This window comes from Anabrus simplex, chromosome 5 (assembly GCF_040414725.1).
Source record: "Anabrus simplex isolate iqAnaSimp1 chromosome 5, ASM4041472v1, whole genome shotgun sequence".
NCBI lineage: Eukaryota > Metazoa > Arthropoda > Insecta > Orthoptera > Tettigoniidae > Anabrus > Anabrus simplex.
Genome location: NC_090269.1, coordinates 262,714,979 through 262,737,067, shown reverse-complemented (window position 1 = coordinate 262,737,067; position 22,089 = coordinate 262,714,979). Strand labels below are relative to the sequence as shown.

At 37.9% G+C, this 22,089-nt stretch overlaps 1 protein-coding gene across 3 annotated transcripts in view; it reads right to left on the bottom strand.

Moving 5' to 3' along the window:
* Window positions 1-22,089, bottom strand: part of RanGAP (Ran GTPase activating protein) — a 232,050-nt gene that overhangs the window by 104,968 nt on the left and 104,993 nt on the right. For all 3 annotated transcript variants that reach the window (XM_067147370.2, XM_067147371.2, XM_068227612.1), the window contains one exon: window positions 17,958-18,050. In XM_067147370.2, coding sequence (XP_067003471.2) covers window positions 17,958-18,050 — 93 coding nt within the window. The remainder of the gene's footprint in view (window positions 1-17,957; window positions 18,051-22,089) is intronic.

Sequence of the window (22,089 nt, the reverse complement as noted above, 5' to 3'; positions counted from 1 at the left end):
CGCTATTGTTGATCTTCAGTAGTGTCCTCTAGAAGAGAAAGTTCACACTTCTTACTTCAAGTGAAACAAAAACACATCAAAAGTGACACAGTTCAAAAACTCAAAATTTTCCACGTGGTGACATCTTCTGAGAAAGTAGAGAATTAATAGAGTAGATAAAGTTCAACCTTCCTCCAGAAGAGGAGTTTCAACTGGCGCAACTTTTAAATAAACGGTGTAGAGGTGTACCGCCCGGTACAATATATATATAAATGATATGAGTAAAGGAGTGGAATCGGAGGTAAGGCTTTTTGCGGATGATGTTATTCTCTATAGAGTGATAAATAAGTTACAAGATTGTGAGCAACTGCAAGGTGACCTCAAAAATGTTGTGAGATGGACAGCAGGCAATGGTATGTTGATAAACGGGGCTAAAAGTCAGGTTGTGAGTTTCACAAATAGGAAAAGTCCTCTCAGTTTTAATTACTGCGTTGATGGAGTGAAAATTCCTTTTGGGGATCATTGTAAGTATCTAGGTGTTAATATAAGGAAAGATCTTCACTGGGGTAATCACATAAATGGGATTGTAAATAAAGGGTACCGATCTCTACACATGGTTATGAGGGTGTTGAGAGGTTGTAGTAAGGATGTAAAGGAGAGTGCATATAAGTCTCTGGTAAGACCCCAACTAGAGTATGGTTCCAGTGTATGGGACCCTCACCAGGATTACCTGATTCAAGAACTGGAAAAAATCCAAAGAAAAGCAGCTCGATTTGTTCTGGGTGATTTCCGACAAAAGAGTAGCATCACAAAAATGTTGCAATGTTTGGGTTGGGAAGAATTGAGAGAAAGAAGAAGAGCTGCTCGACTAAGTGGTATGTTCCGAGCTGTCAGCGGAGAGATGGCGTGGAATGACATTAGTAGACGAATAGGTTTGAATGGCGTTTATAAAAGTAGGAAAGATCACGATATGAAGATAAAGTTGGAATTCAAGAGGACAAACTGGGGCAAATATTCATTTATAGGAAGGTGAGTTAGGGATTGGAATAACTTACCAAGGGAGATGTTCAATAAATTTCCAATTTCTTTGAAATCATTTCGGAAAAGGCTAGGAAAGCAACAGATAGGGAATCTGCCACCTGGGCGACTGCCCTAAATGCTGATCAGTATTGATTGATTGATTGATATTTTAATGACGTGTTGAATATTATCGATGTGGAATGTGAGAAAAAGAATGTGATTAGTTTGCCTGAATTAGCTCTGGGTTTGTGGAAAAGAAAACATTGTGAGATTCTTGCGCATTTCAGAAATTGGAATTTTTTAATGTGAACTTTGTTATGAATGCTCCGAATGAAATCTTGTATGATTCTTGTGAGACTGGATGGGATGAATGTTTGTGTGTGAGATAGACTGGATTCTAGATGTAGTCAGATTTTATTACGGTATGTATTCCTAGTCTTTTGGTGCTGATATTGTGTTCATATACAGTTCTTTCATTTCTATCAGGATCAGTATAATGTGGACAGCAGAACAGGCAAGTAGGCTGTGGATTTTCATTTCATTAATGCATGACTGAATATTTTATTTTTATTATGACGATAATTCATTCAATTGACTCAGTGGAAGACTGACGTGTTCCGAGTTGCACTTACTTGCGAATTGAATTTATGATGGAAAGCGTCCGATATTGTTTGATCTTTAAATAACTCCCAATTAATTTAATTGTTGAAACTGTGATCAGATTCATTTCACGGTCAAATCTCATCACAATTTGAACAATTAAAATAATTGAAAATATTTTGGAAAGTATTCCTTCTTAAACAATTTATTAAATTGGTGGGATTCATTTATATATGGCAATCTATGACTATAATATTATTGAACTTTGATTATTAAGTAATTGAGAATATTGAGGTCAATTGATATCAGTAACAATCTCATAGAATATTAAATAATTTCATGGTTATTGGATAGGATTTGTTGTGAACTATAGTCTGGAACATTACTAGAAAATGCTGTCGTATGCATTCTCTAGATCTACAAAACATAAACACAACTGTCTATTCCTCTCGTAACATTTTTCAATTTCAGTATGCGCCAGGTAATTGAAAAATGTTATGAGAGGAATAGACAGTTGTGTTTATGTTTCGTAGATCTCGAGAAAGCATATGACAGGGTACCGAGGGAAAAGATGTTCGCCATACTGTTGGACTATAGAATTAAGGGTAGATTATTGAAATCAATCAAAGGCATTTATGTTGACAATTGGGCTGCAGTGAGAATTAATGGTAGAATGAGTTCTTGGTTCAAGTTACTTACAGGGGTTAGACAAGGCTGTAATATTTCACCTTTGCTGTTTGTAGTTTAAATGGATCATCTGCTGAAAGGTATAAACTGGCAGGGAGGGATTCAGTTAGGTGGAAATGTAATAAGCAGTCTGGCCTATGCTGACGATTTGGTCTTAATGGCAGATTGTACCGAAAGCCTGCAGTCTAATATCTTGGAACTTTAAAATAGGTGCAATGAGTTTGGTATGAAAATTACCCTCTTGAAGACTAAACTGATGTTGGTAACGAAATTAAAAAGAACCGAATGTCAGATTGGTGATACAAAGTTGGAACAGGTAAAAAAATTTAAGTATTTAGATTGCGTGTTCTCCCAAGATGGTAATATTGTGAGACTGAATCAAGGTGTAGTAACGCTAATGCAGTGAGCTTGCAGTTGCGGACAACAGTGTTCTGTAAGAAGGAAGTCGGTTCCCAGATGAAACTATCTTTACATCGGTCTGCTTTCAGACCAACTTTGCTTTACGGGAGCGAAAACAGATTTGACTCAGGACATTCTATTCATAAGTTAGAAGTAACAGACATGAAAGTAGCGAGAATGTTTGCAGGTACAAACAGATGGGAACAATGGCAGGAGGGTACTCGGAACGAGGGTACGTTAGGAATGAACTCGATGGGCGAAGCTTTACGTATAATCCGGCTTCTGTGGTGGGGTCATGTGAGACGAATGGAGGAGGATAGTATACCTAGGAGAATAATGGACTCTGTTATGGAGGGTAAGAGGAGTAAAGTGAGACCAAGACAACGATGGTTAGACTCAGTTTCTAATGATTTAAAGATAAGAGGTATAAAACTAAATGAGGCCACATAACTAGTTGCAAACAGAGAATTGTGGCGACGTTGAGTAAATTCACAGAGGCTTGCAGACTGAACGCTGAAAGGCATAACGGTCTAAAATGATTATGTATGTAAGAAAATCTTCACTTGATAATTTTAAGACTAATTTGCAAGATTAAGAATTTTGAGCACCCCTAAAAATACCATAAAAGATATTGCAATCTCAGCAGTTAACACTAGAACCGCCGGAATATATTATATACCTAGAACAGTTGATGAGGTCATTTTGACTGCTATTGAAATCATCATACTTTTGTTCACGATAAGCATAATTACTCATTATAATCGTTTCACCTCTGGTTCTGTACGTTGCTTTGTGAGTTTCAATATTGATTTATCAATAAAAAGACGCCATGCACTCGTTACACTGCTGACAGAAACATGACGCTTTGAATATTGAGAAGGTCCTGGATTTTCTTTCCAGGGGTTATGGCGAGCAAACCTACCAGCTGTAGACTTTCCGAAGTCTACTACAGTCCATTCCATAATGCTATCAGTACCTAATGACATATTATCTGGCCATGGGAGGCTTTTACCTTTGTTGTCGCGTCCCCTATGATACCATGCTTTACGGGTTACTGTTCCTACGGCTGTAATAAAATAATTGATAACTCGTCAGTACCCAGCCTGTGTGAGGCTTCATTATAATCTGAATACGGTGTAAATCAAGTTATAATAATAATACTAATATCAGCTTCAGCCTGAACAATCTGGTTTTCAGCATGATCTGAATCACTGCTTTCCGAGTGATCACTTGATTGGTATCAATCTTTTTATGCATTTTCTCTTCTTATGTAATTTATATCTGGATCTGGACCACATTCTATGTCAAACTACCTTCAGAAATATCATGCAATAGACTCAGCAACTGATGGTCTACGAGACATGTTTACTGTAATGTAAGAAGCTGACGAATGACAACATTACCAGGAGATGCAGCAGAAATAACGCTTGTACAATTCGTAATATATCAGAGTTCCATTGTTGTGTTTTTGAACATTACCATTGTTGATAGGCTAATTATGAGCAGATGATTATATATCTACAAGAGACATGTGTTATAATACATTTTACTATAATAATATACAGCGGTCAAAATGACCACTCCAGCGGTGGTAGTAGCAGGTATACCGGTTACTAACGCCCCATCCATTGACGAAAAATTTATTAGATTTAATATGGATGATCCTGATCACTAATCAGGAAAAGTCACTGCAGCTCAATATGCTACAATAAAAACTGTAGTTAAAAATTGAATTTGGGAAATGTGTAGTGGACATTTTGACCGCTTCGGCGGTTCTAGTGTTAATGGATCAGTTGCAATTTTATGAAGTCACTTATATGCCACATAACAATGTGTTACTGTCCTTAATCTCTTCTTCTATTTTCCTATCTTTTATCAGCAATTGCATAACCATAATTTGTGTCTTTGTTATGCCTTGTCATTGTGACAGACTTGAAAATTCTCAGGAAGCAAATAAAATATATTAAAACTATATACATAAAACGAATTTTATGGGATCTTATCACAATTACATTTAATTATCAAGGTTATAAACCATGTGAAAGAAGTAGGCCTCCACACCATTTGACTATCTGATAATCGTTCTGATCATTCGATTGTGTAATAGCTGTGATTGTGTGTTATTCTTAGTACACACATTCCTTCCTTACATTATTCTTGAAAGGTGTTACAGTGCCATTTGATTGCTTATGAAGTAAATGAAAATTCACAGCCCGTTTCCAGTCATTCGACTAGGTCAGGAATGGAATGAATGAAGCCCTCCTCTGGCGGCGAGGACAGGAATTGTGCCGGCTGCCAAAGCCAGTTGCACTCCTCTGGGGCAATGATTAATAACAAAGATGAAATGAAATGATACTGAAGAGTGTTGCTGGAATGAAAGATGACAGGAAAAACCAGAGTAAGTTTGTCTGTCGACCCTTGGCCTCGTTTTTCTATGGGGTCGGGTACAGGCCCGGAACTAGGGCGAGGCAGGGGGAGCACAGGTCCGGGGCGGCAGAATCAATCAATCAATCAATCAATCAATCAATCAATCAATCAATCAATCAATACTGATCTGCATTTAGGGCAGTCGCCCAGGTGGCAGATTCCCTATCTGTTGCTTTCCTAGCCTTTGCCTAAATGATTTCAAAGAAATTGGAAATTTATTGAACATCTCCCTTAGTAAGTTATTCCAATCCCTAACTCCCCTTCCTATAAATGAATATTTGCCCCAGTTTGTCCTCTTGAATTCCAACTTTATCTTCATATTGTGATCTTTCCTACTTTTAAAGATGCCATTCAAACTTATTCATCTACTAATGTCATTCCACGCCATCTCTCCGCTGACAGCTCGGAACATACCACTTATTACAAGTAATAAATCTCATTGTAGACCGTATTGGACATCAGATATGAACATTAAAACAAGAATAATACTTAACACCACCTTTCCAATACTTATCTTTCCTATATTTAGGAAGAATATAACCATTATGTTTTGTTATATATGAACATTCTTATTAACTGACCGGCAGCCATGAGTTTGATACTACACTGCCAACTCTATGTTGTACCTTATGTTTTTACCTCTGACAACACGATTACGTGTTTTTTCTAACTCAGCCATGATGAACACTCTTATATATTTCCACGCTTGTTTTTATGTTTGATCATTCTGATTGACTGACTGGTAACAATGATATCCTAATGATTTTAATTATTTCACTACCAGCTCTGTATTATAGCCTACTTTCTGTTCTTATCCTCTGTCTCAACTCGATTTGTGTTTTTTCTCTTAGCCATGTTGTAACATTCCATGTTTTTTTCACACTAGTTTTAAGCCTATTTTCATTTTATAAATATAAATGTTGATTCTTAGGGTGCCATATATGTTAAGGATACTAGGTTCAGAGCCCTGACCTAACTTTAGGCTAAGATTTATTTTCGGCTGATGATGCTTACTACTGTCAAGCGAAACATCTCCCATCTTACAACGTCTGTTGTAATGTTTATTTCCTAAATATAGGAAAGATAAGTATTGGAAAGGTGGTGTTAACTATTATTCTTGTTTTAATGTACATACCACTTAGTCGAGCAGCTCCTCTTCTTTCTCTCCATTCTTCCCAACCCAAACATTGCAACATTTTTGTAACGCTACTCTTTTGTCGGAAACCACCCAGAACAAATCGAGCTGCTTTTCTTTGGATTTTTTCCAGTTCTTGAATCAGGTAATCCTGGTGAGGGTCCCATGCACTGGAACCATACTCTAGTTGGGGTCTTACCAGAGACTTGTATGCCCTCTCCTTTACATCCTTACTACAACCCCTAAACACCCTCATAACCATGTGCAGAGATCTGTACCCTTTATTTACAATCCCATTTATATGATTACCCCAATGAAGATCTTTCCTTATATTAACACCTAGATACTTACAATGATCCCCAAAAGGAACTTTCACCCCATCAACGCAGTAATTAAAACTGAGAGGACTTTTCCTATTTGTGAAATTCACAACCTGACTTTTAACCCTGTTTATCAACATACCATTGCCTGCTGTCCATCTCACAACATTTTTGAGGTCACCTTGCAGTTGCTCACAATCTTGTAACTTATTTATCACTCTATAGAGAATAACATCATCCGCATAAAGCCTTACCTCTGATTCCATTCCTTTACTCATATCATTTATATATTTAAAAAAACATAAAGGTCCGATAATACTGCCTTGAGGAATTCCCCTCTTAATTATTACAGGGTGAGATAAAGCTTCACCTACTCTAATTCTCTGAGATCTATTTTCTAGAAATATAGCAACCCATTCAGTCACTCTTTTGTCTAGTTCAATTGCACTCATTTTTGCCAGTAGTCTCCCATGATCATCCCTATCAAATGCTTTAGACAGGTCAATCGCGATACAGTCCATTTGACCTCCAGAATCCAAAGATATCTGCTATATCTTGCTGGAATCCTACAAGTTGAGCTTCAGTGGAATAACATTTCCTGAAACCGAATTGCCTTCTTTCGAACCAGTTATTAATTTCACAAACATGTCTAATATAATCAGAAAGAATACCTTCCCAAAGCTTACATACAACGCATGTCAAACTTACTGGCCTGTAATTATCAGCTTTATGTCTATCACCCTTTCCTTTATACACAGGGGCTACTATAGCAACTCTCCATTCATCTGGTATAGCTCCTCCGACCAAACAATAATCAAATAAGTACTTCAGATATGGTACAATATCCCAACCCATTGTCTTTAGTATATCCCCAGAAATCTGATCAATTCCAGCCGCTTTTCTAGTTTTCAACTTTTGTACCTTATTGTAAATGTCATTGTTATCATATGTAAATTTTATTACTTCTTTGGCCTTAGTATCTTCCTCTATCTCGACATTATCCTTGTAACCAACAATCTTTACATACTGCTGACTGAATACTTCTGCCTTTTGAAGATCCTCACATACACACTCCCCTTGTTCATTAATTATTCCTGGAATGTCCTTCTTGGAACCTGTTTCTGCCTTAAAATACCTATACATACCCTTCCATTTTTCACTAAAATTCGTATGACTGCCAATTATGCTTGCCATCATGTTATCCTTAGCTGCCTTCTTTGCTAGATTCAATTTTCTAGTAAGTTCCTTCAATTTCTCCTTACTTCCACAGCCATTTCTAACTCTATTTCTTTCCAGTCTGCACCTGCTTCTTAGTCTCTTTATTTCTCTATTATAATAAGGTGGGTCTTTACCATTCCTTGCCACCTTTAATAGTACAAACCTTTTTTCGCATTCCTCAACAATTTCTTTAAACCCATCCCAGAGTCTGTTTACATTTTTATTTACCGTTTTCCACCGATCATAATTACTTTTTAGAAACTGCCTCACGCCTGCTTTATCAGCCATATGGTACTGCCTAATAGTCCTACTTTTAAGACCTTCCTTTCTATCACATTTATTTTTAACTACCACAAAAACAGCTTCATGATCACTAATACCATCTATTACTTCAGTTTCCCTATAGAGCTCATCTGGTTTTATCAGCACGACATCCAGTATATTTTTCCCTCTGGTTGGTTCCATCACTTTCTGAATCAGCTGCCCTTCCCATATTAACTTATTTGCCATTTGTTGGTCATGCTTCCTGTCGTTCGCATTTCCTTCCCAATTGACATCTGGCAAACTCAGATATCCCGCTACAATCACATTTCTTTCCATGTCGTTTCCCACATAGCTGAATATCCTATCAAATAATTCCGAATCCGCGTCAGTGCTACCCTTTCCCGATCTGTACACTCCAAATTTATCAAGTTGCCTATTATCTTTAGAAATGAACCTTACACCTAGAATTTCATGTGTATCATCTTTAACTTTTTCGTAGCTTACAAATTCTTCTTTCACCAGAATGAACACTCCCCCTCCCACCCTTCCTATCCTATCTCTACGATACACACTCCAGTGCCGTGAGAAAATTTCTGCATCCATTATATCATTTCTCAGCCATGATTCAACTCCTATTACAATATCTGGTAAATATATATCTATTAAATTACTTAATTCTATTCCTTTCCTTACAATACTTCTACAGTTCAACACTAACAATTTTATGTCATCCCTACTTGATTTCCAGTTCCCTGTTCCCTTATCACCCCTCCCTAGGCCATCCCGTTTCCCTGAATGCACCTCCCTATTACCCTTCCAAACAAATGTCCTAACTTATACGTACCACTGCGGTTTAAATGAAGGCCATCTGAGCGCAGATCCCTATCTCCTACCCACCCATTAGGATCTAGAAATTTCACTCCCAGTTTCCCACATACCCACTCTATAGTCTCATTTAAATCCCCAATCATCCTCCAGTCAGTATCCCTTCTACACAGTATTCCACTAATAACAATCTCCGCTTTCTTAAACTTCACCCGTGCTGCATTTACCAAGGGGCGGCAAAATTTGAAAAGTTTATTAATTTTTTTAATTTAATTCTGTTGCCCAATTCATCAACTGTATTACACTGACACTGTATAGGGCCTATCAAGTTATTTTCTTCATTATAAGACACGACACAAGAATTAACGCAATTCATGGGTCTGGAGTGTCTTATACTGTTATGCCTACTACTGATATGAATAATTAGTAGCCTGAGCGCTCGGCAGCGCGGTCGGGGACTCGAAAACTGTCTGACCTCGACGCGATGCGCGAGCATCTCATCTACCTCACCCCCTTTTTCCCCATGCTCCCCTATGCTTCCAATGAACAGTAAACTAAACAGACACCTGCAGTCATCGTTGTCGTTATCGACGGCTACACATGTAGCCTGCGTATACTGTTGTCTGCGTGTGTTGATACGAACCGACAATTTTTATTTTATTTGCATTTAGTATTTAGTTATTAGTGTTCGGAGTGTTGGTTAGTTATTAGTTTATCAGCGTTTGGAAAACGGAATTATTTAGTAAACTTTGAGCTGTGTTTTTATCAGTTTCCAAATTATGGATGGCAGAAAACGACTCAGTGGAGCCGAGTATAGAAAACTTGCCAAGCGTGTAGAGGCGCGCGGCTGTGAGCTTGCATCCGGGAGATAGTAGGTTCGAATCCCACTATCGGCAGCCCTGAAGATGGTTTTCCGTGGTTTCCCATTTTCACACCAGGCAAATGCTGGGGCTGTACCTTAATTAAGGCCACGGCCGCTTCCTTCCAACTCCTAGGCCTTTCCTATCCCATCGTCGCCATAAGACCTATCTGTGTCGGTGCGACGTAAAGCCCGTAGCAAAAAAAAAAAAACTTGCCAAAGAGAAAAGGAAGAAATAAAGCGATGTACTGTCACAATCTCCAACATTAGAAGCATTTTTTAAACCTAATGTTAATGAAGATGAAGGCTCAAAAGACAAATCAGGAAAGTAAATATTAATTTTTACTTCAATAATTATATTGTAGCACATTAGGGAAGAGATGAATTAATTGTGCTTTTTTGTACTTTACGATAATTTTTTAAATACTTCATTTTTTAATATATAATATTACTGATTGGATTTTAATCCCGACTTTTAATACTTTAGATGACGTTGAAGCTGACGAGGAGGGCATGCAACATGTCGAACTTTGCAAGAAACTCAGTCCTACTGGTGAAGTGAATGAAGATGAATTATTATCTCGTCCAGACCCTACAACTGGTATTCAAGAAATGTCCAAATTTTTCTTTGATTTTAGGGATCCTGATTCATGGCCACAGAGTTTTTCAGATTCTGAAAGGTATTACATAAAAAAGATGAGCTTTAAAAATCTGATTGAGCCAAATTTAAGTAATAGCAGGAGAGACTTATCCAAAGATAGGCTTTATAAAGTTCTCAAAAATGGAAAAAAAGTAAAGAGATCATGGTTAGGCTATAGTGAAAGTAAGAAAGCTCTATATTATGTTATCTGCAGGCTGTTTTTACACTTAGCATCAAATCGACTGCCTTCCTTAGCTAAAGAAAAAGGACTTCATAATTGGAGAGAACTCTGTGAAAAACTGCCTGAACATGAAAATTCATCCAACCACAAACTCTGCTTTTGTTCGTAGAAAGCTTTAGAATCTTGTTTAGGAAAGGGAGGTATTGATGCAGAACTCCAAAACCAGATCCCTCAAGAAGAGTCTCACTGGAAGGCGGTATTGCACTGCATTATCGATGCTATTCTATTCCTAGCAAAGGGAGTCCATTCCGAGGAACTAAAGAAGACTGTGATTTCAGCGACACATCCAGTGGAAATTCGGAACTTTGAACAGTATGTATTCTTTCTTTGTGGCTTCAACTTCACGCTGGGAAGTTCTCCGAAAATATGTGCCACTGACACTGAAACCTGAAAGCAATACAAGATGGTCTGCAAGATTAGATGCGGTCGAAGCTGTGTATAAACATTACGGTAAAGTTGTGCAGGCTCTAGAGGATCTTAAAAACCATGATCTCTCAACATCTCAAACTAAGAGTGAGGCCAGCTCCTTTTTTAAAAATACTGGAAAACTTGAATTAATCGTTTTTCATGCTTTGTTCAAGAAGATCAATTATGTCAATGAGTTTTTGCAAAGAAAACATGTAACAGTATATTTGGCTGCCCGGAATCTTCAAGGTCTTTTAACGCTCTTGAAGTCTTGTAGAGAGTTTGCTCCATCTGAAGCCATTACTGAGGGTAAATTCTTAGCAAGTATGAGTGATCTAACATCTGAGTTCTCAGAAAAAAAGGCTAAGAAAAAAGAAAAAGTGTCTGATGAGCAGTGTGGCGATGAAGCTCTGACAAGTACTGAGAATGTATTCCAAGTAGCTATGTTAGAGGTTATTGACCAGATGATTACCGAACTCAGTGACAGGCTTTAGATAACAAACACCAAGTTTGGATTTTTGAATGGAGTTCAAATTAAAGAAATGCAAACAAAAGATCTAAAAATGAAAGCAGAATAATTGGCAAATATCTACACTGCTGATCTCAACAATGAAGAATTTAAATTTGAAACAGAAAGTTTCAAGCACCACGCTTTATCAGTTGACGAAAATTTAAAGGAAGCCACATCAAGAGAAATGTTAAGTTTTATTTATAAAATAAACTAGAGGAAGGCTACCCTAAAATTACTACTACTGCACTGAGAATGTTTCTCACATTGCCAGTTACAGTGTCATCTGGAGAACGAATTTTTTGCAAACTCAAAATCATCAAAAACTACATGAGAAGTACAATGAGACAGAAGAGACTCTCTAAGTATAATGTCAAATGAACACAAACGAGCATCCCTTATCGACTCTGACGACATCATCAGTACATTTGCAGCTAAGAAGGCTTGGAGAATTCAATTTTGAGGTACAATACATAACAAATTTTTGCATAGTTACAATTGAGTTACACTACAAACAAATTATTTGTATTAGTCATGTATTAGTGTAATAATATAAGTGATTTTCAATATAAGTGCAATGTATGTATTAATATGTATTATTAGAGTTCGTGGTTTATAGCATTTAAAAATCAGAGATTTAGCGTTTTGATTTTCAAATTTAGCATTTTGTAGCATCTAAATTTCTCAAATTTAGCGTTTTGTAGCAAATTGGTTAAAATAGGCATAATTTGCTAATCGAAACTGACTTTCAACCTATTAGGTCGTGTAACGTATATTTAGTACGTGTTGAAGAGATGTTAAGTACAGAACAAAAATGGCCAACCGGACACCAGTGGGATCCGTGCCCACAACCTTTGAATTCACTATAGAAAATAAGACAAACATCAACATAAGACTGCAAGAAGTATTAATGCACACACATGAATTTACGAACACAATTTCAAAGTGCAAAATACTATTCTGAACGTATTTATTTATCACAATACAACACACCTACAAGGAACAGGAATTTCAATGATGATTGAAGTATAACATGCCAATTGTTTAAACGGTATCCTCCTTCATTCGAGACCGCCTATCAGTTACAATGATCTTGTACTTGCTAAAAATAATTCTGCATCGACACTGTTCATGGAGGCCCAAATGCACAGCAGTGCTGGCGAGGCAAAGGAAGGACTGCAAAACATTTTCCTTCTTCTAGTCTTTGATTGCAAAGTCGGCACATCAATATAGGCCTATCTGTATCGCTTACATAAAAATGCCCCGATCTGTGACTCTCGGCATGCTGTTTGATCGTCACGTCGCTTCTACCCATGGCTACCATTCATTAAAATAAATCGCTACCGTACCGTACTTTAAAACAGGAACTACTGCTCAACACCAATGTCAAGAATAACTGACTATGATCAAGGGTCAACACAAAGAGAATGAACGTGTGTGCTTGAAAGTGCATTTGCTGTTTGACTGATTGTTCTCTGCAGTGCTCTTTGGCCAGTGAAAATCACAAGGAGCCCAACACAACATTTCATGAAGAAGAAGAATGATTTAACCCTTTGGCCCATCATTACTTGTGAAAGGAAATATTCCCTTGCATACCATTTATGTTTGTTTTTTTTTTGTCACTTTAACATAAATTTGACTAATCACATACATAATAATACACAGAGCAAAGTGAGCTGTTAGCTCGTCTATAGTAACAGGAAATTAATGTTTTTGTTCGTAAGTATTACTGGTTTCAAGGAAAGCAGATAAATTAGCAAGAAATATAGAGGCATTGGCATTGGTTTCCTTAGTAATGTGATCCCAGAGCTGTGGGGTTAGAATTTCATGCCCTACATCCATTTCTTTCGGATTATTTCCCAACCCCCTCCTCACTATAGAGTGAATTTCAGAAACTGCTTTGCATGTTACAAAAAAGGGCTTATTGTCAACAAGATCATAATTCCAAGTATAATTTTACTAGACTTTTCACCCACTCTTGTTGCATTCTGGTTTTGTCACGTAGTTTCAATTGGCACTATCATCACGGAACTGAAATCAGAATCACTTTCATCACTGTCAGTTGAAGAAGAAGTATTTTCACTCTCCAGGGAATCATTTCTACTTTCAACATCACTATTTTCAAGCCAGTTACGAATAACCTCATCCATGCCGCGCTCGGATGCCGCCATGATTCTTCTTCTTCTTCTTCTTGATACTTATGGACTTTTTTACTGTCGTCCAGCCACTATGCATATAAAAAAGAAGATCACACGCCAGATAGAGTCTAAAAATCATAGGATAAGTGCATTTTGCACATATTATAGAGGGTTGAAAAACTAATGTCTTTGAAAGCAGTCTAAGGGTTCACTGTTCACATACAACCAAAACTTGCACTGGATTCAAAGATGGAAGCAAGAACAGAACGTCTAATGATGGGTATAAACTTGTGGAGAGAGCAAAATATATTGAGTACCAGTAAATATGATCGAGCTGCAGAAATGTTATGTAAATTCTCGTATGGAACGTAATAATTTGAAGCAGGTGAGAAGGGGGGAAATAAGGGAGTGTGGCACAGAAAAAAGCACAGAGACACAAAGAATTTAGAAGTGCATTTTGTGCTCACAAGGGTAAGAGCCGGAGCATAGTGTATGAAATATAGTCCGGACCTGGGGTGGATTTAGAGGCGGAATGAAGGTCAGCTGATATTTCACTTAATTGAATGGGTTGTAGAAGAATGGAGTACTGTGAGTGAACATTATATGAGGGAAGTTCAAAAAAAGGTATCACATAGTCAGCGGTCAGAGAATGCAGAAATTTATTGATGATATCACGTGGGATGATTCGATGTACTTGATGTTGAGAGGCACGCGACAACATACGAATAGCGTTCCATAAATGCATAAATGCAGAGCTGACATATGGGAATTGAGAGAGGAGATGAACGACTTCCACGCAGCACGTCTTTTCTGATTAAAGATAAGTTTTGTTTTGGCAATATGATTCTTCAAACGTAAATAATTATCTCGCGTTAGAGAACGACGAAATGTGCGGAATAAAGCCTTGTGGGTTAATATTCATTGGTGACATTCCTTATCCCACCAATGGATATACTGGAACGGGCGAGGGGTAGAAGAGGCGAATGGTTTGGGAGGATGATAGATATCAAGATACTGATGAAAGCAATAACATGTGCATGAGTTTCATTAATAATTAACTGAATATCACTCTTCTTATGATGGACACTCCTAGCATTCCATTGGACGATATTGATCATATAAAGAAAAAATATCACTTAGCCGGTCATGTAATTCGTAAATAACATGCTGTATAGAAGGGTAACCGCCTACCACTTGCAGTAAGAGGATAAGAATTTTATGGATGTGCTGTTGTAGGTCGTCTTTTTGGCGATAAACGGGACGTTGTGGCTGGTCAGAAGATGGAAGGGGGAAATTACATTTGCTAAAGGAGCCGGGAATTGCGGCTGTGAAAGGGGTGGGGGGGGGGAGGGGTGGGGGAGCATTAATGTTCACAGGCACATTAAGTGAATGAGGGGTATCCCGAAAGATAGCCATGTGTGCAGCTCGATCATACCCCTGAGCGGGTTGCGGTCTGGGTGATTGAGTAATAATCTGAGTAAACTTTTGTTTTCTCGGATTTGAAATAGGAGGAGGGGAATGTTCAGCAGCAAGGGGGGGGAAAGTTTTGGGGGTGTTGCGCAGGGCAGTAGCTAGGTGGTGAAATCTTGGACTTGGCCTCAAGAAAAGATACATGCTCGGTGCTCATTATTTTCTTAATAAGCTGTTGTTGTTGTTTGTGCTCAGGGCATGATTCATGTCCTGTGGGATGGTCCCCATTACAATGAGCACATTTGGTATACTGCTCTGTACACTTATCCGTAGCATGCGACAAGGTGCATTTGCCGCATGGGAACGTTTGCAAACGACACTGTCGGACTGTAAGGCCGTATCGCTGGCATTTTTTTACAAATTATGGGATTAAAGATAAACGGTTCCACCTCCAGAAAGACACTGTATAGAGATGCATATCGTGGCAACTGCTGGGATCGAAAAACTACTTTTACTGATCCAGTAGGAAGGTATTCGATAGCCTCATTAACAACAGCTTTACGTTTTAATCTCTGGACAGATTTAACAATGTAGTCAGATTTGAGATGTTGGAGGATAGATTCCTCAGTCAAATTTTTATCAACCCCTCTTATGATACCAACACGGAATATGCTTGTGCTTGGTATATATGCCCGTGCACAAATATATTCCAATAACGGGTGACTCAAAAATTTATTTGCTTGGGTAGCATGCTCAAATTTAAGCTGAAGACGATTTCTGCCCTTACGTATGATGGATTTTACTGGTAAATTTTGATCATAAATAAACGACCTAAGGTCATAAGATGCAGCTCTCCAACATTTTTGTCCATTACAGATTCTACTAGAACAATGTAAGGACCAGAATGTTCTCGAGTGTATTCGTCCGAACTAATCGGAGATGTTGACTTTTGAGTATTCTGAGTGGTTTGTTTGTTAGGTATTGGATCTTGAGAACTTTGATTATTAGATTGACTATTTAGAGAAATATCGTCCATTTCCACCACAATCTCCTTTTCAACTGGTAACTTGGAGATATCCAGAAGGGATCTCCCATCACTGGCGGCAGCCATCACACGCTAACTTCACAAAACACAAAGCACGAACAAACTCCTCACGACCACCAAGTAAATACCGTGCACACTGTACAACCGAACTGATTCGAAGCACAGCATAGACTCATGCTGCCATGATTGTTTACAACACAACGAGCGGCAAACTGAGGTGCTTTTTATTTTCCGTACTTAAGCTCAGAGTTACTATGTACAAAGAGAAAATAGCTTCGGGTATCATCTGACGTCAATCGGGTAGGCTGCAAAACAAACAGAATAAATCCCTCTGACCAGCTAACCGTGATAATGAACTTTTAAAGGTCCGTGCACCAGGACGGAAGTGTCCGTCAAAGTATGTTACCGCCTTACAATCGCAACGGGCGCCGTAATAATTCTTTCTCCTGAAATAAATAACAACATATCTCTTTTTTTTTAAATGCATCGTTTTTAAAAATATATATGTTCATTTCGTATAAAACCGAGAGTTTTGCATCTATTTCGACTAAATTGCATAATTTCGCATTTTGAACCAATTTTGCATTTTATCGCTAATTCAAAATTGCTAAAAACCACTCGTACGGGCCATATAAGATGAAGGCACATACACTGACAAAGTTTCGACGTATTTCGCATTTATCGCAAATGCTAAAAATCACAAACTCTATGTATTATGTATTAATATAATTAATGTATTAATATAAGTGTTTATCATAAATAAAGCTTCTTAATAGTATACATATGGTGTGTAATTTCAACTGCTGCATCTAAAAAATAGCTTATGGAGGTATTATGTTTTAGTGGAAGGAGGAGGGAGAGGGAGGGTCATTGGGGGATGGGGGCGGCAAACTGATCTTTGCGCCCCCTGACAAATCTCCCAGTTCCGGCCCTGGTCGGGTATGAGGCGAGATGAATCCGTCGTGGCGGGTTTTCATGACCGGATGCCCTTCCTGTCATCAACCTCATCAGAGGAGTTAATGAGATGAAATGAATGACATGATATATGATAGTAGGAAGGGAGTTGGTGAAACCCGGTGCCGGCACACAGCCTACTCCTGTCGAAGAGCACCGACTTGTCTGCTCAAGGCTTAACGTCTCCATCCAACGGATTAATCACCATCAACAGCCCTCACTCCATATGAGCACTGCGGAGAGGTTTGAAATTTAATTCAGGCTTTTGGCATGCAATATAGTTATTAGAAATTTTATACCACCACCACCACCACCCTGCTGGCCAACATTCTGATGGTGAAACTTTTCGACCAACAAGACTTAAAACGGTTAACCATGGTGTCAGACCGGTCAGACTTCAACGCTTTAACGATTACGGCCACCAGGGGGGCTAGGAAAAAACCAGAGTACTCAGAAAAAAACCTGTCCCGCTCTACTTTGTCCAGCACAAATCTCACAGGGAGTGACCGGGATTTGAACTGCGGAATCCATTGGTGAGAAGCCGGTGCACTGCCGCCTGAGCCACAGAGGCTCCATATTGCTTATAATATTTTCAATTCTTCTTGTTCTTGAAAATACGTCTCATGTGAAGCTGGTGCTTAACCCCCCTCTTTAAAAAAAATCAAGTTTGTCCTTGCCTCATTTGGCTTGGTCCCTCTAATTTCTAATTTTTCATATACATGTTAGTTCCCTTTCTATTCAATATTAGTTTTCTTGATCATCAGAACCAAACTGTGATTTGGGAGCTTTCTGGCACCCTTAACTGGAATATATTGTAATAGTTACATACTTAATCATTCTTAAATAATGGACATAAATTAATTTTTCAATTACAATGACATACCTCAACATCCTGAATTATAAGTTGTAGTCGATCATTACCCAAACTTAAAAACTTCTCAGGAGTAGGGGCTTGGAGAAAATCAGCCATGCTGACCTGAAAATGAGAAAACTGGTAATTTCTTACAACCAAATAAGTATTCTGAAAGATTGTCCTGTGAACATTAAATATTAAAATATTCACAAAGCTGGCAAAAACAATAATAATTCTAAAATAGATATGGGTTTTACATCCCATGAACTATGTCGGTGGTTTTTTTGAGACCCCAAAGTGTCAGAAATTTTGTCCCACAAGAGTTACCTTCATGAGTTACCAAAACATGTGGTACCATGATACTTGCTGACAATTTAGCTTTTAATTTCTTCTGAACAGTATCGATGAACTAAGGAAATAAACATTCAGAAAACAAAATGCATGGTAATCAGTAGGGCAAGGAATCCGATGATTTTGCATTTATTTTTTTTTTGTATGAAGGCCGAAAGATAGCTTGAGTATATATACATTTGTTTCGTGAATTGACTGTTAAATAAGGGCAATTTGTTAGGGCATTTTTTTTGTTGCATTTTTTGCCGTTTACAAGAGATAGGTCATTTTTAATTGTTTTCTGGTAAGTGTTATATTTCGTTATATTTGGATATTTAATATTATTTATGTTTACAATACTTGTCTATTATGTTTAACTTAGACAAATAACTTGCTCAAGAAAGAAGGTAGACTTGCAACATAACCTGCTGCCACTAGTTTTCACGAAAAGAGTATTTTCAACTCTATTACACTTCCGAGAAAAAATACTGTAAGCAGTACCTGCTTCCCCTATATGTAGGGACCTAAAAAATTAGCATTTATTTGTTTCAAAATTAGCATCTGTTTTTTCCAAAATTAGCATTTATTTTTCCAAAAGTAGCATCTATTTACGAAGTTAAGATAATCACATGGTATTATTAATTTTAACGATTCCAAATTTATGAAGTGCAATTATTGTCCTTGGTTCACACACAATACAAATTCATTGTTCAAACGAAAGCACTGTCAGTACTTCGGCATTGCTTTTTTTTTTTTTAATTGCACCGTCTGTCTGTAACCACTGAGTTGTAATGAGACAAGACACGTTGAACAACATGTGTTGCGAGGAAAACAAACATGGTGTGCAGCGACTTGAAGATGAAAGAAACCATTGCTTACACCAGACACTACTGGGTGAATCTTCAACATTCTCTCCGTTTTGTGAGTGATTGTGTACAGCATTTTTATGCACTGATATTCCACTGAACAAATTGAACCATCCAAAGCTGCGTACATTCTCAGAAGAGGAGACTGGAAAATCTATACCAGATCCCAGACTGTTAAAAAGAACCTACGCTGGAAGGTGCTATGACAAAACGTTACAAGAAATAAGGATAACGATAGGAGACGGAAACATATGGGTATGCATGGATGAAACAACAGACAGTATGGGACGATATATAGGTTCCATGCGCTGGTGGGAGAAATGCACTGTTGCGCTGCGAGTGGCGAACATTGTAAGTTAATCCGATCACTGCGCACATATCTGCTGTCGTCTCACTGCGGGTTGCCATGGCCAATTAAATAATAACAGTGGGATTTCAGGGTGTTTTGTGCAACAAGAATCGATGAAATTATTCCAAGCTTGCAGAAAGTGGTCATGTGTTAAATTTACAACAAAAATAGTTCACAGGAAATAGCAACAGAGTGAATAACTGCAAATGTGATAAGAGATACCCTACTATTTTACGATAGAGGCAACATAGTAATTTATTTATTATTTGTGGTGATAACGAGATTAATGTTCATGTACACATTCAACAATGCTGTCTTCAGAAAAATATAATTGGCCTATTTCTAATACGATATCATGTTAGCATAGGTTAATGCAGTTAGGGAGGCTTTGGTACATGGAAGCATATTTCTGCTGTTATTTATGCAGTTTACTCAGAACATGTCACCTCGCGTACTGATCAATCCTGTGAATGATCTGGACCTCGCATCTCAAAACCGGGTAAATAGAAATAGAACAAGGAGAAGAGATTAGAGGATCTTTTTTCTGATAAAAAGCATAGGTGTGATGTTGGACCAATTGAAATTCCAAATTTTGAAACTGCATGCACACTATCAAAAATTTTGCACGAGGAGAAAAAAATCAGAATCCCTCACAGTTACCAATGAATTATTGTGTGTCTGTATTTACTGTACAATATGATCAAGTCCACCTCAGTAATATAACGGTTAGCATTACTATTTACCTTCGTCGCGGGCACGGGCTTGATTCCCGATACTTCCTGAAATTGAAGATTGGCATGAGGGCTGGTATGTGGTTGAAACGGTACATGCAGTTCATTTTCATTAGGAGTGTACCTGGAAATAGATGCACCACCTCGGGGCGAGAACAGGAGTTTACGAATGTAAAATGCAGTATTTCTGTGAGCTAGTGATATTGTGTGATAGAGGCCTATTTCCATAATTATGATTGTCTACTGCCTTTTCAAATCCATTTCGTGAGGTTGTGATCTGTAGCACGGTATGGTATATTCTCCTTCTTCTTCTTCTTCTTATTATTATTATTATTATTATACTGGCTATCTTTACGACTATGGTAATAGAATACAATGTATCTGTTATGATGTTGTGCTTTAAAAAAAGATGTACTCTTCCAGCTTACTTTACAAATATAACATTGCTATAATAATTTGTTTGTAACTGTTAACTAAAAAAAAAAAAAAATAATAAATTAGTTAACATACATTTTGTAGAGTTAGCAAAATGTATTAAAACCCAATTACTTCTTGCGTTTTTACTGCTAAGATCCACCGTATATTCAAATCCATTTCATGAGGTCTTGAATGAAAGCTCTGAATTACAGTATCTATTAACGCGCCCTGCTGGAACTTTGTGACATTAAAAAATAATCATCTGAAGGCAGCATTGTAAAATGATTGAATAAATGTATGTAAACGTCACACACATTCCAGCTTCGTATGGTGAGCTGTTGTCTCCAAGTAGTCCTTGTTATTTCCACCCGCAGCAGCACATTGCTATACGCACGGAGCCTATAGCCAACGTTATTGTAGGCGTCCTGGAAGCAGGGAATGCTGAAGAACCATTTCTACTACATTGTGAGCAACTGGACAAAGCTAACTGGTCAACAATTAGTAAACTGTCTGACCAGTCTTTGAGGCTATTGTGGCCCTTTGGCATTCGGAATGACAATGTGCTTCTTTTAATAACAGATGCAGCACCCTACATGGTGAAGGCTGCAAATTCGTTATGTGCACTCTTCTCGAAAATGGTGCATGTCACATGCCTAGCCCATGCTAGGAGGAGGTACGACATAATTTTCCTGAAGTTGACAAGTTAATTGGGTGCATAAAGAAAGTGTTTCTAAAAGCCCCATCTAGAGTTCTAGCAATCCAAACAGAAGCTCCTGGTATTTACCTGCCCTTTTCACCTGTTTTCAGTAGATGGGGAACGTGGATTGAGGCTTGTTATTACTGCGAGAACTTTGAAGTTGTAAAGAAAGTGGTCGATTCCTTCGATAAAACTAAGGCTGGATCAATAAAAACAGCGCAGGAACTCTTGGCTGACAAACAAATTGCAGGTAAACTTTCCTACATACAAACAAATTTCGGATCCCTTCCTAATGCAATAAGTGCTCTAGAAAAATCCCAAATGCCACTAGTGGAGCAGCTGCATATTGTGTATAAAGTTGTGAATGAGTTGAATCGTGTGTGTGGTAAAGTGGGTGAAGTTGTATCCGTGACACTGAATAAGATGTTGCAAAAGAACAGTGGGTATAAAACTGTGTGTTCTATTGGCAAAGCATTGTTGGGTGAAAATTTTTCTCTTACCGACTGTGAATTGAATCTGGGAGATACTGCTTGTTTTCAGTATGCATCAATTGTTTCAGCTGAGGTACAGAGAAGCTTCTCCATGTACAAATCGTTACTTGCAGACAATAGGCAATTGTTTTCATTTGAGAACCTACGCAAAGTTTTCATTGTGCATTTCAATTGGAATTTATTGTAAACAGCCACTGAAGTTTTTCTTAAATATTCTTTGTTAATTAAATGACACCTATTTGCTAGGAGAGTATTTGAAGAATATGCCAGTTCTAAAATAT